At 36.7% G+C, this 17970-nt stretch overlaps 2 protein-coding genes across 4 annotated transcripts in view; one reads left to right on the top strand and one right to left on the bottom strand.

The window, feature by feature from the left end:
• The first annotated feature begins 2689 nt into the window (after positions 1-2689).
• Positions 2690-11423, top strand: clec19a (C-type lectin domain containing 19A). The gene is made up of 5 exons (XM_055194008.2): positions 2690-2860; positions 4337-4514; positions 4629-4722; positions 5765-5897; positions 7932-11423. The coding sequence occupies exons 1-5, from the start codon at positions 2773-2775 to the stop codon at positions 8006-8008; spliced, it is 570 nt and encodes a 189-aa protein (XP_055049983.1). The 5' UTR covers positions 2690-2772; the 3' UTR covers positions 8009-11423.
• The window catches only part of syt17 (synaptotagmin XVII), a 32291-nt gene continuing 24883 nt past the window's right edge, over positions 10563-17970 (bottom strand). For all 3 annotated transcript variants that reach the window (XM_055194005.2, XM_055194006.2, XM_055194007.2), the window contains one exon: positions 10563-12614. In XM_055194005.2, coding sequence (XP_055049980.1) covers positions 12418-12614 — 197 coding nt within the window. In that variant the 3' untranslated portion in view covers positions 10563-12417. The remainder of the gene's footprint in view (positions 12615-17970) is intronic.

The following is a 17970-nucleotide window of genomic DNA, read 5'->3' as shown; positions in this document are numbered from 1 at the left end:
TTTAATTAAGATTTATCTTGTATGATAAAGATGCATGTAAAATGAATCTTAGTCCCTTAGAGACAACAAAAATGCATTTTGAGAAATGCGTCCCTGCTTTGAGATGGTTAAATATCTCTCTGCAAGCTCTCTATCTTTCCTCTGGACATTTACCACCTTATACGACTGCAACGTGCAGTTTTTGAAATTGTAATATCTGCATGTTTCGACAGATTGGATTCGAACATTCACCTCAGGTCAAGAGATGAAGTTATTTTGACTAATATAGCTGGTCTCCCAGCTTGGTTTTAGCTGATATTGCTGGTGTAGCAAGCTGGTCTAGCTGTGTTTTGGTCAATTTTTAAGATGGTCTAACTGGACTTAGCTGATCATGCTGGAAAACCAGCTGACCCACCAGCCTGACCAGCTTTGCCAGGCTGGGAGGACCAGCTTATACCAGCTACTGCCACCTTAAACCAGCTAAAACCAGCTACCAGCTTATGCTGGTCTTTGCTGGATTTTTCACTAGGGTATATATATATATATATATATATATATATATATATATATATATATATATATATATATATATATATATATATATATATATATATATATATATATATATATAATTATTATTATTATTATTATTATTTCAAGGGCCACTGGATGTGTTTACTATATCATCAGATGCTATTTTCCATGCTCAAATAATACCACACCCACTTGTATAATTGTGCCACAAGATGGCAGCATAGAACTGAGACATATTTCTGATACATCGGGGTGGATAAAAATGAACAGTTTAAACTCCAGATTTTTCTCATGACGGATATCCAATGACCCCTTGCAGTTATGTTAAATAGCCATTACATTATATACATGCCATGAGGTGGTCCAATGAGAAAAGCACATTCTGTCCTTCACAGCAGTGCTGTAATATAATGTTATGGTTCAGGGCCCAACCCCTGCCCACCCTAATGCATGCATGTAAGTTGCTAAGCAACAATATGCACAATAAACACTGTAGCAGTAAAGAGGATGCCATACAAGAAAGGTCACACGAATAACAGCTGGTAACCTATGGAGCTTTATAAAGACTATCTGTGTGCTTATAAAGTTCTCACAGTGTGCTACAGTATTTCTCAATTCAGACAAACATGCAGGATTACTCTGATATTGAGCTTTTACAATTGCACAATAAACAACACAGTTTGTAAATGTGTTTCTTGGTTCTCTGCTCTGATCTTATCCGACCTCCGCTGGCTTAAAGTGGTTGATGAAATTGTACATTTGATAGAAGGAGATGTTTACATTGTTAGCAATATATGCATCTGTTGAGTTGTCATGCAAACAGGAAGTGTTAAATGTCATAGCTGTTTCATATCTTATATGCGCACTCATCTGCAATAGCTACACCTGAGGGATTGTAGGCATTGTAAGAAAATAAGTAGAAGATTTAAAGGTTTACCAAATCAAATTTGATTGTAAATTTATTGTTGAAGAAGCAAGGTGTTTTATCTTTGAGCTCTACCACTTTAACAGTGGGTGAAATGTTTCATACTGTCAGCCCATGAGATTTCTGAAATTATTAGAACTGACTCAAAATCAATACCAGACTGAAAAGGGATATTTTTAGCTAACTCACATGTCTAAGTTCATCTTCCTTACACAGATCATGGGTACACCCAATGATGCAGTGGAAATCTCTCATTGTTGGCCGCGTTTAAGCTTAGCGATCCAGGGAGTGAATTGCTAAACACTATAAAATGGTGTTTAAAGAGCCATTTTAATACAGTGCATATAGTAATCTGTCCAAATACACCTCTTTTCTGTTTATATCATGTTTATTTGTTAACAACTGACAAAACACAGTAAAATAATAGACGGAAGACTGATAAGAGCCATCAGTTAGAGGTCAATTTTAGCAACAACGCTGTCAGGGAAACTTAGATGGAAGTCTTCTTCGGTGAAAGATCTTCGTCTCTGCCCCTTAGCTATTACAGACGACAGGTCTCACAGAGATAAGAAGACTTAGGGGTCTTTAATAGCATGAGTTCTGTAGTCCTCAAGATAAAACAGATGTGCTATCAACTGCAAGACAGTGTCAGATGAGCCTAATGGAACTAAGCAAGCAGTGTGAAGTGGGTGTTCAATAACCCTGCAGACAAGATGGAAAACACCGTCCTTCCAACTAATTATCAATGTTGCATTAAGCTCACTGGATTTTGGACATGGAGCTCACATTTGGCTTACTTGGAATAAACATTGTGGGTGTTTGTGGTGTTTAGACACCATTCACAATACTGTGAGGAAGCCTGATGGTATAGATTTTTTGATTTAATAAATGTTTTGTAGATAGTGCTTATAATATTTACAGTTGTGAATACAAATTATAAACCTGTTTCACAATAGTTTTTTGTAATAAATGAAATGTATGAAAAATGTGTTAAGTTTATTATACTTTTAGTATTATACATAAATTATGGATTGATTTAGTTTATTTTTTAGTTTATTAAAACATTAATTAACATAATCAAAATAACATTACCCATGACTTAAATATACTCATTGTAACAAGTTTTGACCTCTAGTATCTCTCGTTCTCCCTCTCTCTACCACATGCGGTCTGATGTCAGTGTTCTGGACGACCAAGTAAGAAGAGTAAAAAAAAAAGAAGGGGTTGAGTAAGCCTTACACACCCTCTAATATCCCCAACACTATACGCAGTCTTTCGGTGCACACACACACACAAACACATCATATCTTAATCTCATCTTTCTTGCACTAAATATGCTCTGCTGGGAATTGTGCTTAGTTCTGCTGCTTACTGGTTTCTCAGTGTGGGCTCTGCCTTCAACTAACATCAAGATCACACAAGGTGAGTGCCATCTAAACTAACGACTGATGCAAACTCATGCTGGTATTTTTGTCTTGCTTTAAATTGGTTCTTCGAACACAGAATAGACAACAAAAACGAGTTTGCCATGATTATCATAGGATTTTAACTTGTTAGCAGTGTCTTTGTTTCTCAAATAACCTCTTTATATTGCATAGAAGTCATTTGCAGTTATCCAGTTTTGCCAGTTTATATGCATATACGCACACCAAAATGACAATTTTATTGCTCAGATGTGTTTTATACAGAGGCTCAGGAGATTTAATGAAGTTCTCATTTGTGTTTCATTTAAGTATCAACTTAGTCTCAGATGTTTCTCCTAAAAATGCTTTCTATAAAGATAGAAATAAATGACGCTATTGTTAAAAGACATTACGGAGTACAGAGCTGTAAAATTAACGTTGTTTGTAAAGGTAAAAAAATCTGGATTTGGGTCAGTTTGATGAAAAATGTTAGAGTTGAAATCTTCAATAATTCTGACTTTGGTTGCAGACTTAACAAATCTGAGTTCAGTTTGTGACATTGTTGAGATCTTTTCTGAAACTGTAATGCAGACATTTGTGGGATATCTTGGTTCTTCTCAGTGCACATGCAAGAGACTTTTCCTCCCTATTTAATCTAATTTATGTTTTGGCAAAATAACTAAATCTCACACATGATTTTTCTTTCTTATCGGCAACATTTATTAATTTCCAAGATATCAGACACCAAATATATATATGAAAATGGAAAAAAATGGAAACATTTACAGTAATGTGCAAAAGTCTTAGGCCACCATGCTACCTAGATGTGTTGTTTTTGCAATTGTATAGTGATCATATATAATTATTTCTCAGACTCTTTATTAGAATACAACCAGAACATTCAGGAAATGTGTATTAAAACAGTATAAAAGTATAAGCTGAAGTGTCAAGTATGTAGGGTAAACTCCCTTTCAATAGCAGGCAACTGCAGGATCTCTTAAACCTAAATGAAATTAAATCCTAATTTCTAATTCTAATCGAATGACTTCAGGACTTCAGTCTCAAAAAAGCTCAAGATGTGTTTAGTGCCAAGAGAGGTCACACTAAATACTGACTGATGCCTAAAGAAGACATTTAGTTCTGAAAATTGTTTTGTTTTTAATTTTGTTTCCTGTATTTTCTGTTTGTATCTATGAAAAAGAAATATGGATGGATATTAAAACTTTGCTAAAACAACAAAACTGGTGATGGTGGCCTAAGACTTTTGCAAAGTACTGTAACTAATGCTGTTAAATGTTTCATTCAATTTCTTTTTTATCTACAAAGTGTACTTAAAGAAAACTCTTTTCAGACATCTAAACCTTTTACTACAATGCAATGTCCATATTGTGTAATATTAACAGCATTAGAAATGTTTGTTGAATTTGTTACACAGGTTATGTTTTTAATAACGTAATGTGTTTAAGGTTTTTAATGTGTTTTGATGACGTTACAGCACTGCCTCTACAACTGTCAGACTCAAACCAGCCTGTTACATGTCCATTATTCTGGACTGAGTTTGAAGGCTACTGCTACCGTTTTTTCCCACTGAACCGGACCTGGGCTGAAGCTGACCTATATTGTGCAGAGTTCTCCAATGGACACAAATCAGCCAAGCTCACCTCCATCCACAGGTACAAATCCTTTAGGAATAGGAGCTGGAAAGAGAAATACTTATTCCATGTTTTATCATTTGCAAGATTTTTGCTGCACTTGGTTATAATTTCTTTTTTTGCATATACTCATAGCTGGGAAGAAAACGTGTTTGTCTATGATCTCGTGAATAGCCGTGTACCAGGAATACCGACAGATATTTGGATTGGACTTCATGATAGAAGACAGGTAAATATGACTGAATTGTTCAAAACATCATGCATTTGATGAATCTACTGACTTAAATGTAATATATACCTGGCAAACCTCTCAGCAATAATTTAATAATAGAAACATGTGATGTTTAATCAGTTGTGGTGGTCTGAAACGTACATGATTTATGGACGATGAACTCTTTCATCTATAAGAGAATGTCAATAAACTTGCTGTTGGCAGATCCACAGACATCCTAGATCAAATGAACAGATGCCGGGCAAAATGGCTTTGGTAACTCAAGGTCAAAGGGCAAGGAGACGTTAAATGGGAAAGCACTGTTAGGCTGCGTCCGAAAATATAGGCAGCTGACTTGTTGCCTCGCTGCCTCATGAGGCAATGATTTCAGCGGCATAAAGGCACCACATTCGTTCAGCCTTCATAGGGATTCTGTTTGAAATATAAACATAGAGCACCTTTGTGATAACTAATCCCATATTTGAAAACTATAATACTAATTTCTTGCTAGAAATGCACTCAAAAGGTGTAAAAAGTGAAAATATACATCTTGATCTTATGAGAATTTGCGCATATTTTACGAGTTATCTAATTCGTATGAATTTATACGAAGTTAATCGTGCAAAAACATACGATTCTCATGATAAAAAAAAACAACGAAACCCAACCCCTAACCCCGCACCTGACCCCACTGTCACAGGGCAGGGGTAAAGGCAAATTGTATTTGAAAAAAAAAAAATGCGTACAAATGTGGTCGTATGAATTAATACAAATTAGTCAGCTTGTAAAATATGTATGAATTCTCCTAAGATAGCGTTGAAATATAACCTTACTTACACTAAATTTGTTCCTTAGTTGCTTTCTTGGCCGCCATTTTATTTTTTCAAACTCGACCCGAATCACAATTCCCACGCACACACACACATATTGTGGTACAAGACGGTAAAAGTATCTCAAGAGACAGGAAGTAAACCAAACATTGGATTCAGACGTGCCTTGATGCCTTAAAAGGCAGCATTTTTGAGATTATGGACACAGTCTTAATCAGAGTTTTTTTTAGGAGGGCACTATGGAGTGGACAGATGGGTCACCTTATGAATACAATTACTGGGATGGAAACCAGCCAGATGATGGCATTCATCGCATCCCTGTGGAGGAGGACTGTGTGGAGATCTGGTACAGACAAAACAGTGGTGAGTTTTCAATGGGCTTTATTTAAGTAATATCGCTCGAGTAGGAGTGTGATATAGCTCTATATCATCACGGCTGTGATTAGGCCAGAGGCACGAGGCCGCAGGCCGAGTGCCGGAGGCAATCACAGCCGTGATGATATAGAGCTATATCACACGACTCCGAGAGCGATATTGCTTTTATACAACAGTTCGACGGCACACGTTTGAAAAACGAAAACTAGAAAACAACAACGAAGTTATTTTAAAAGCCTCTTTGTTTGAGAACTACTTCTTCCGCCACGGATTTGAGGGCGGCCAGAATGACAGGTGAAACTTTCGGCTGCTTTGAAGCTCATAACAACTCAATGGACGGAAAAGCCGTTTCTTTATATTACCGTTTCTTGGTCACAAAGTGTAGTTTTAAGATTAGTTCAGTCGAGAATGTATCTGTATTATATTTAAATCTGCAGTCGATTAGTAAAGATAGCGCCTGTTTGAATGTTTGCTTAGTGAGATTCGGTACGAATGAGAACCAAAGCATGAGCGGACATCAGTGTTCACTCGCCCCGCTGACCACCGCCCTCTCTGGGCTACACCTCTGACAGGGATCCCCCGGCTCTCATGTTGGCCTTGTTTGTTTATGATCGTCAAAATGAGATCAAATCAGCAGTATTTGGTGTCATGATCAAACTAGTACTTGTTTTTTTATTCATATTTAGTGTCTTTTGTGTTGTTATTGTTTTGGCGCGAGGTAAAAGTTAAAAAAACTATACTTGTGTAACGTTACTATTGCTTTCTCATTTATTCTTAACGCGATACGAGCACTCGATTATTATTATTAATGTTCTTGTCAGTACTATACAAAACGTTTTTTATAAGTGTCAGAGAGATGTTTTTGCATGCTGCTTATAAATATACCAGTGGCGATATCTCATAACATGTTTTAATAGTCACGTCACGATAAAGTAAATGATCAATGTCCACATTTAAAAGCTGCGGGGCTTACCTGCAGTTCCACGGTGTTTTCGCATTCTGATAAATGATATAGCTCCAGAAAAAAACAAGTGTTTATATTTCTCTTTCCAAGTGTTAATCGTCCACACGATGTGACAAGACATTTCTCCCATTAACTTCAGAGCGCTGATCTTTGACGGAATAATAACTTCTGGATTCACAGACTGATTTATGAGCTAACTAATGAGACACTAACTAACTAATGAGACACACGGGAGAGTGATTCAAACAGCGCGTCTGTGTTTTTCCATTCAGAGATGAGCCTGCTTAGGACCTCCATTCACTAGGTGGTGGAATAATACGAAAGGTGAAGCGGTTACAGTGCCGTTATCAGTACAATATCGTATAGCTCTTAGCCAATCAGATTCGAGAACCAGAAAGAACTGTTGTATAACACTAATTATTAACTGTTTCCCTGCCAGTGTTTAAAAAAAAGTTGCAAGCCAGCGCCAGCATTTTTAATGATTTTCATAAAAGTTTAATGCCTTCCAGAGAATGATCTTTTTTTTTTTAAATATATAAGCATACAATATATCAAACAAAAGAACATAAAAAACTTTTATTCTACCTTTATCCTGAGATAATTGCATTTTTGTAAAGAACTTTTGATAGAGATCAGATTCAGAGTAATTATCAAAAAACATACACACAAGCCGTTTCTCAATGTCAAGGAAGGATCCTCGGAAGCCAGAATTTCGAGGATGCTACGTCATCGACGTCGGTCAAAGGACTGTTCCAATGTCAAGGATCCTTGGAATTTCAGACAAGGACTGAGTCCTTCGTTCGAGAAATATTCCATATACAGGAAAGGATGCATATGTGTATAGTGGAAAAAACATGATTTATTCTGCGGATACGATATATTGGTGCATCCCTAATTTAAATTATATTTTAAGTTCTAAAGCCACTTTTTGTAATGACTCATTGATTCACTTATCTGCTACAATAATTTTACTTTCTTTATCTTATTGTTTTAATTTTTGGGACTTTCCAAACAAATATTTAATTCAATTTTCAAACCTTTGTTTCCATCTTTTACAGCTCTAAGGTCGTGGAATGACAACAGTTGTGATAAGGCTTTTCCATTCGTCTGCAAGATCCCTACACTGGAAAATTAATCTTTCACCAGATCTGAGATTGTATATTCAGTTCTTTATAGTAAACACTGACACCAAAACATCTCAAAATCACAGTACAGCGGTTGTCCTCTCATCTTCATCCTTGCAGTGATGATGATGGACTCTCTCTCTCCAGCTGCACTCTGCACTTCACTTCGTTTTACTGCCCCCCAAAGCTGTTGCCATAGTGCTGTTCCTCTGGGGCTTAGGGGTTTAGACCAGTGAGTCACGACACATAGAAATTCCTCCATTGTAATCTTTTAAAAATGACACGTTTCTTTCCTGTAGAGGGACAGTTGTGTACACATTTATTTTTTATATTGATGTTGGAGCTATTGTTGTGGATTCTGTACCAGTCAGCCCTTGAGACGAGGAGTAAGTTGCACCAACGGATTTCTAAAAACTTTGTAAAGAGCACTGAGATTTCGGATGTTTTTAATAACAACTGAGTGCATATGAAACCCCACCCTTCAACAGATGCTTGTTCATTCTATGAGGACATCTTTTGGATCACTGGATTTCATGAAATGTTAACAACCTTCTCATTATGAAATGGCTTGTTTACATGCGGTTTACCCAAAAATGAAAATTGCATCATTTATTCACCCTCATGTTGTTAAGTTTCTTCTGTTGAACACAAAATATATTTTCATGAATGATAGTAACCACACAGTTGACTGTACCCATTGACTTGTATAGAAGGAAAAATAAATACTATTGAAGTCAATGGGTACAGGCAACTATGTGGTGCTAACCACCAGTTATCAAAATATCATTATCAAACTCATACAGGTTTAAAACAACATGTGAGTGAATAAATGGTGACAGAATTTTCATTTTTTGGGTCAACTATCTCTAATGTATGCTTCAGACAGGGAGGTCTATGTTTGTGTACATGTATTGTTTTTGGCCTGGTTTTCTGACTGCTGTCCCTCAGTGCACATTGATCTATTACTGACCTAGAAGGTGAGATTTTGAAAGAGTAGGGATTTAGCTTCAGAAGACAGAAAGAGCTGATGACCTTTCATGCTTTCTCTCTATCTATGTATTATACCAATTAGTGATTGGAAAATCTCAGTTCCACCAGACAGCTCTTATGCATATAGATTTTTATCACTGCATGCTGGGCAAAATTCAGAATTAAAATTGCCCCCTTGCCATTTATAAGTTGATCTGAATTTAGTTTTAGATAAAACAAATAATTACATCAATAATTGTGACTATTTTTGCTCATTTATTACCATTATATATAATAGTAATATATATATAATGCCATTTTCACCTTAACTTTAAGTGAAAATATTAAGTCAAAAAAGCTTAAATTTTTTAGGTGTTACCAATTTTAGTAGATCCAACTTTCACTTTATCCACCTGTTTCTTGACGTAAATGTGGGCGCCGCCATCTTTGAGCTTTCCGGTTTATGACTTCCGGTGAGCCACTAAAGCTAATGGTAGTCTATTGCGAAGGACACAAGTGTGCCGTTTTGACTGCTGATAAAAATATGCTAATTTATTTATTCTGCTACTATATATTATTACAAAAATGCCATTACAGTACAGAATATATACAACATAATCTGCTTAGTTAATGTTTATAATAGGTTTGCACATACTTTTGTTATGTTTTAAATTAAAAAGCAAATACTTTAAAAAGTAAACAAATTATTTCATAAGCTCATGTTTCCACCAAGTGCTTAAGAAGCAATGTAATAATATTTTCATAAAACGAAAACAACACTCAATACATGTAACGTTAGTAGTTTAATATGTTTATTATGGTTTGTTCAAATAACTTACAATGTGTTGCATAAGAAAGATATTGCTGACTGTGTCGGACCGCGTGAAGCTTGATGTGTCGCCATAAACAAGTCAATTAAAAATTGCCGTTTAAAAAAAAACCTCACACCAGAGGGACAGTTGTGACATTTTAAACCATCACCTGAAAAGTTAAAAACACGAATTTGTGGTAAATTCCATGTACAAACACTCGACTGACTTTCCCATTGTAAAGATACTGGTATGTCTCTGCTTTTATATTTGGGCATTGAAGACCCGTCACCTCCGATCAACAACACGAAATGATTGAATATATCTTCATATATCAAGCCACTTCTTAATTTCATTCTCACACTGGTTCATACATGGCAGGAGTAGTAAATATTAACTGTTTAAATCATGTTTTATGCGTGCTCCCACTACACTGTTTTCTACCGGCTGGCTATTGAACTGGAAGTCTCGCACCGGAAAGGAAATACTGCAAATCACTTACTTTCGCGTTCGAGAAAAAGGTGGATAGTTGCATTAATTCTTTGGATTTCAGTCTATTTCAATTGTGCCTGTTTAAATTAAAATTACATTTATGCATCCTGAAAACTAAATTCAAAATGAACTCAAAATTGGCCACTGAGTAGTGCAAGAGTATGTCAATACTTTCTCAGCAGCATGTCATCATTAGTTTTTGTAGAGTTAATAGAACGGAAACTTTAGAGTTTACATTATAAGCTCACTTTTGAGGTCTTAGTGCTCTCCATGGAAAGTTGGTAACAGTTTGTTCATGACCCAATGTCTGGGTATTACCAGCATATAACTTTAAAAAAAATATGAACATTCTAGTTTGTTAATATGATCTCAAACAGTAATTTTAATCATTATGTGCTTGACATAATGCCAGGACTCATGTGGACAGTGGGGTTAAGCTGCTCCCTCTGGCTGGAGACAGCAATTAAGTGACTAATCTCTCCGTCTTATAGCCCTCAGTGGGAACAGTTATACACAAACAAGCTCTACATTTTTTCTGGGATTTAATAAGTACATCACTGCGGTTGACGAAAATGTTATGCATGTTTTATGCTATTGTAAATATGCATGTTTACGCAGTAGAATCAGAGTATCAAACTTTCAATATTATTAAATCCATTTACAATAACCAACAATCACAGCTGAGGACAAAGCAAAAGGACAGTAACAAAATTCACTTTAATGCATTTTGTAACATGTTGCCAAATCACTTAAAACATCGCTCTGAAGGATTTACACATTACAATCTCTGTCAATGAGACATTTAAAGGGATTCTGCTCTAAATTTTTCACACACAAAGGTCAGCATTCAGCAGTGTAACAAACTCTCAGAGATTTCAGAGCAGACAAAGAAACATTAGAGTAAACGTTTTGGCTTAGAATTAAATTAAGACACAAATGTAAAAAGACAAAATAATTTTTTCAGTGAAGTTAACAGCTTTTTCAGCGTATTCATTTCCATTTCTTATTATTTGTCTTTTCTTCTATTGCAACATGCATTTGTTCAATCCACTGTACACAATTTAAGTTAAAAATATATATGTTTGTAGAGATAAATCTATAATTATATTATTATGAGCACTTTTAATCTAAATAAAGAAATATCTTCACTGGCAAAGCTTCATTATTGGTATTATTATTACTCTATAGTCATTTTTACTGTCATCTACATCAACACTGACATGTGCAGAAAATCATACATTTAACATTTAACCTGAAACAGCCATTTAGATCACACAAGAAGGTTTAAGGATACAGCAATGTTTCGGATTGCACTTAGATTCTATATATGCATATTTTTCAACCACATTATCTTATTTGTGACTATTTCATGTATAGACTGAAGAAAAGACGAAGCACATCTCCAACACATCAATCATACAGTAAACAGGCTGAACTTGGCAAAAACATTTAACAACAAATGAAGGGCGAGGAAGGAATATATCTGCACCTTATTGGCATGGTACTATATTGCCCAAGCGGTGACGGCATGTTCACTGTTAACACAAATGCATCTTAACATGATGATACAGACCAGAGGTGCCGTAAGTGCAAACATTTACTTAATTCACACACGCATGAACACGTAAACATCAATGTGCGTAAACAGTGATACAGGTCACAAATACAAGCTTTGGTGTAAAATCTTACATTTAAAAAAAAATCAAACCGGGAAATAAAAATAATACCCGTGTTGCCACAGGAGCGATTACTACTTCAAATCATACTGAAGTCTGAGAAAAGACACAATATGATTATTAAAAGACTACATCTCTGACCAGTGGTTAGGTCACAGCTGCCTTAGCGACATTACAGCTGATGCCAGAGAAGCTAGTCAGCAGCTGAGATTCAGGTGTTGATCAGATTATTAAGCCTCAGTGTAAGATAGTATCAATGTGATAAAAAGAAAGCATGGATGGCAGGCTTCTGCTCGTAATCATAATGAAAAAATACTATAGCCTAGATCCCCAGTTTTGTGATGTCCACAAACACAAATAATCTTATCATTCGATTGAACCTGTGGTCTCTGAACCCATTATTATGTAGAAACTTATAGGTCAATACGCAAAGTTAATTTCCACCTGTTTTTATCCCACCACCCTGTGTAAGTATTATGTGACCTCAAGAGAAGCCGGTGACACGCGGTCACACTCGGCACGTGAGTGCAGGCTGTGCCACTGTTCCACTGGGGTGCGATGAGAGCTCAGCAGGCGGCGCCAATGCATGGTTTCCTGCGGGCCGGTGGAGAACTGACCAATCACGATGCGGCCAACAAAATCGTTGCTACTCTTTACGTTGTGCCCAAACACTAAGAAGGAAAAGACAAAAGTCAATGTAACATGAGATAATCAGGCTAACATCTTTAAGTGGTAATGATCTTGTTCTCCTCTGTCCGCTGTCAAGCTGTTTGATAACCTGGCGAGATACCAAAAAAGCGCATCACAAGCGTGCTCTGTTCGCAAAGCAATCCCATAATGCCCTGCAATAAAATCACTAGAAAAATCTATCTGTGATGACAGAGAAAGTATAGACAGTTTCATTGGACGCACGTGCGGTGACGTGACAAGCATCTGGTCCAAACTCTACTTCCGGTTTCTGTTTGTTTATTGGTCTGACTAGTTGCTGAAACTGAACTCTTAAACAAATACCTTGTCGAAAATAACACGTTTTGCATTCCTATGTAATCTACGTGTTGTTTATTTTGCATATAAATAAACTACTTTAAAATGACTTTGTTGTTATTTATTCTTCGCGGAGTTTACCGGAAGTTACGTTATGACCACGAAAGCTGCTTGTTTATGTTGTTACTGCTGAAACCGTCTCTAAAGGTCCAGAGTTTTCTTAGTGGCTTCTAGCGGTGAGATTGCAACGAACCTCAATTTCAAAACGCAAAGAGAAGCTACAGTAGCTGCCACAGGACAAACGTGTCATCGTCTGAGACAATGTAGAGATGAAATTCACTCTGTAAAACTGTTTGTCCGTTTAGGACTATTGTAGAAACATGCGGCGACATCCATGTTACAGTTTATAATGTAAGGTCTGTATACAAAACCACTGATAATATATTTATGCATGTTATATTGCATTTCTGTTAAAGGTGGGGTGCATGATCTCTGAAAGCTAATGTTGATATTTGAAATCACCTAAACAAACACGCCCCTAACCCAATAGAATCTGGGCCTTCACTTGATAGACCCACCCAACACATACTAGCCTGGGTCTTTATCCAACACGGCAGCAGACGCGAAGTTACTTTTCAATGCAGCCTTATATAGTGTTCGAAGTAGTTTTAAACGCAAGTTTATTTAAAAAAGAGCAACTTTTGGCGTTAAACAATTTCATATCCAAGAATGATGTTTGGATATGGCAAGATATGATAGCCACAGAGTTTTATAGGACCAACCTGCTAGGCATCATCGTCGATGAAGTACAATTAACTTATAAATAGTAAGTGGTATTTATTAATATCATATTGTCATTAGGCCTGTACTGTGGTTGTCACAGTGCCACTAAATTGTGTTGCTTTTCAATATCAATATACAGCTACCGGTTTAGTTGCATAGCTTTCAGTTGTGTGCACTACATAAATCATCTGGTATAATTGAAACGATTGGCTATGAGCTACATACAGATGCATTTGATAGACATTAGTAGCGCCAAATAAACGGCTCTGGGCAGTCGTAAACCACGCCTCAAATTTTAGTAAGGCATGTTTGTATGATAGTTATATTTCCTAATTAAACTAAGCTCTAGTCCTAGTTTAAGATAATTCCTGTCCGGGAACCCACCCCTATATATATTTGTAGTAGTAAAGTGCTAGAAATCAATATCCTTGTGGAGAGTGCAGTTCATAGTTCCATTTTTACTATTTGTTAAATATATATATTTTTTTAAGTTCCATAAATGTAACTTTTTTAAATTGAGACTTGTAACATTTGGCATCATCGTGTCATTTTTATGATGTAAATTGAGTGAGCAAAAGCAGTATCGGCCCCAAATATCGTCTCAAGAAAATCGACAGCCTGTATCGGTCATCTGCTAAGGCTGATGAAACAAAAATCAGCATCGGCACTGAAAAATCCATATCAGTCGATCCCTACCTCAAATATGAGTAAATGAGCATGTGGTTCCCAGACCACGTCTTATTCTCTATGAGACTGGTCTGGTGTTAGTCAGGCTACACACATACGCAACCCAGGCAACAATGTCGGTAAGTAGACACGCCCCTTACTGCTGATTGGCTACAAATGTGTTTTGGTACTTGGCCCGACTCCCTTTTGCAAAGTGTTTTTTTTTTAAATCATGCACCCTGCCTTTAAGCGATCCTCCCAAATGTCCCACATTGCACCTTAAATAAAAATATGACATAATATAAATCATTAAAAAACACAAAAGGAATTTAAAAAGAAAAAAATAATACAAAGACTTTCAGTCAAATTAAAAATGAACTCTTACCCAAAAGCTACGGTCACATATAAACATGGCATCTCATTCTTTATCTTATTAATCTTTTCTGTCAAACTGTTTGTCCGCCTTAATCCAATTTAGGTAATGGAGTCAGTTCAGAGTATGAGACGCTGTTAATTTCATCAGTTTGCTCATAAACAAGATTGAAGATTTTAGCTGATCCTCCCTTTTCCTGTCACTGGCAACAGAGTGTTGGGAATTGCAAGAAGCACGAGTGATCTTGTCACAAAGCCCAAAGGTGTCAGTCAACGGTTCAGTCGCACTCCACACATGACTCCAGCTGCCGAAGACACTGTGATCATGCAGAGCTGATGATGTGCTGGCTCCTGTCTCTAAGCAACGTCAGCTTTTGAGAAGACATTTGGCTTAGTACTGCACGCCAAAGACTACTTCACACTGGTATGGCTCAGGTACTCAGCTGAAGCCTTGAGTTTTATATTTTGCACAATATGTAGCAACCATTTTAACACGAGGAAAGTGTGCCACTCACTTTCAGAATGTGTTTCATTTGCAGTATAAAAAAAAAATTAGCTAATCGCCCCAAATATGACTACAAAGCCAGACAGATGCTGGATGCTTTGGAAATGATCTGAATGAATGCATATCCAGTTAGATGTAATTCACTATAGCCGGCACCAATTTACTTGCCTTTCAGCAAGGAATGCTAGGTGAACGATATGTTACCTTATTACTATGTAATAGTGTACAATGTGTTCATGTAGCTCATTCAGTAGAACATCGAGGAACACTGAAAAACTGAAAAAAACACAAAATTTCATGGAAATTCATGCATATTTTATGAGGTGGTAATTTGTATCAATTCGTAAGACTACGTTTTTATACCATTTGCTTTTTGCTGATGTGATTTGGGGTGGGGTTTCATTATTGTTTTTTTGACGTTTTTGTACGATTCACTTTGTACGAATTCATACAGATTAGCCAACTTGCACAATATGTATGAATTCCCGAGAGATTAGGCTGAATGAAATGTACACCTTTTAAGTCACTTAGGAGAAAAATGTCTGCCAAATGCATGAATGTACTATTCATAAGGCAGGCTGATAAGGTTTATAAAGCATCCCCACATGTGTTTCTACACCCTATCATTAAAACCACAGGAGTTTTCTTATTAGGACCCTTAAATGAAATCATCTGTGAATGTAGCTTTTTCTTCAACACGTTAACCTTTCTCCATTTCAGTCTAACAGAGAGATGTTTGAAAAGCTGACATCATTAGTTTGAAGTAATAGGAACAGGCGTGGTACATGTTTGACTCAGGCACCGGGATGGCTGTGTTGAGCTGAGGACATCATCAGCCCATGTCACATTGATGAGTACTGGGAGAGCTCTCATGATCTGGGCTTGTTCATGTCTGAGGTGACTGTGATGAGGTACAGATGTGTTTCAGTGAAATACATGCTCGAGAAGACATCAATGGTTACATAATCTAACAATGCATGAATATGCACCAATGGCGAAAGTGCATCATAGGAAGTATATTTGAAAAGCTTTTCAATAAAGAATCACATTTTTAGCAGCAAAGCAACAGACATAATAGCATCATATTAAATGATTACGAAAAACTGACCTAAACACTATCCTTCACTAGTCTATGATGGGAAAATGCAAAAATGTATGTGGGGGTGTACAATATGCAAAAAAAGTTTGATGCCACAACATCTGATTATTATCTTAAAAAACTGTTGTTTAAAGGTAGGGTATCACATTTTGAAAAATGCTAACGGTAGCTGACTAGCAATAAAATCACGGTCCCACCCTCCATTCAAATCGCCATCCAAAGTCACGCCTCTTTCAAAACACATGAACATGCACAGATCAGACGGTCACATCTCATGTCTCATTCACCAGTTAGAAAACTTTGCAGTACAAAGTGAATAACATTACCAAAATAACCAAGATAAACAACTGGTTTACATCAGAATTAGTTAAAGCACACTTTCGGTTGTGTAGACGTAGTAACTATATCGTTACGCTAATCCATAAACGAACACAAATTGCATTAGCAACACAATGTTTCATCAAAGTAGAATCTGAATCCATCTCAATAAAAACATAGCGTACCTACCTTACCAAAATAAACAGTGCAACAACCCTTTCAGACCCTTGCCTCCTGCAGCTGTTTGCATCTCGTGGTAAAGCAGTAAAGTTACTGATTTTAAAGGCGGAGTCCACGATGTTTGAAAGCCAATGTTGATATTTGAAATCACCTAAACAAACACGCCCCTACCCCAATAGAATCTGGACCTTCTGTTGATAGACCCGCCCCACACATACGCAACCCGGCAAGGATGTCGGTTAGTAGACACGCTCCTTACTGCTGATTGGCTATAAGTGTGTTTTGGTAGTTGGCCCGTTTCCTTTTCCAAAGCATTTTTCAAACATCGTGGACTCCGCCTTTAATTTGGGTGTTTGCTCTTTGCTGATCCAGGCAGTTTTTGCTGTTGTTGTTATAAAAGATGTCTTTCGTTTTGTGGCTCCAGTGCAGGTTGTCAATTCAGGAAAGTTTGCCATTCTCCCTTTACAGACGGGAGGTGAGCGCACGTGAACGCGCCGATGACGTCTGCGTGAACAGGCTGCGCGGTGGCATTCAAATCAGGCTTACGGATGAGGGACAAAAAAGACAACGTCCGCGTTCGGGGCCGAGATCTATGATTGGTTGAACATTTTTTGGTCCTACGCCTTTCACAGATGACATACATTTCTACAAATACATTTAAACAAGTTAACCCTTGTGCATCCTTGAGGACATTTTTGTCTTTTTCAGTTTTTTTTTTTTTTGATAACTTTGCCTGCGTTAATGCTAACTGCATAAAATTAGCCAGAGGTGTGCATTTTTATTGGAATTTTAATATTTCACCTTCCTTTCCTTTAAAAAAATCTATTTTCTACTAGGTACACAAAATACTTCCTCTCAGGACCTTTTGGACAAAAATGTCCCCATTGAAACCCATTAAAACTGCAATTTTTAATCCCGGTGCCATTCAACTATAAAATGATGCAATCTTTGTTAACAGGCTTTCATTCTGTTGGCAAGGCTTCAAAATTAAAATTATTACTATTTTTTGGTGCCATTTTTTTAGGTTTGGCATATAAAGCACATTATCGCTTTATTGTTGTTTTCTGCTTATGCATATTATAGAGCCAATTAGATATATATTATGAAGCTATAATTGTGT

Source organism: Misgurnus anguillicaudatus, chromosome 19 (assembly GCF_027580225.2).
Source record: "Misgurnus anguillicaudatus chromosome 19, ASM2758022v2, whole genome shotgun sequence".
NCBI classification, from domain to species: Eukaryota; Metazoa; Chordata; class Actinopteri; order Cypriniformes; family Cobitidae; genus Misgurnus; species Misgurnus anguillicaudatus.
Note: the sequence above shows the minus strand (reverse complement) of the source record. Positions and strands in the feature narration are given on the sequence as shown.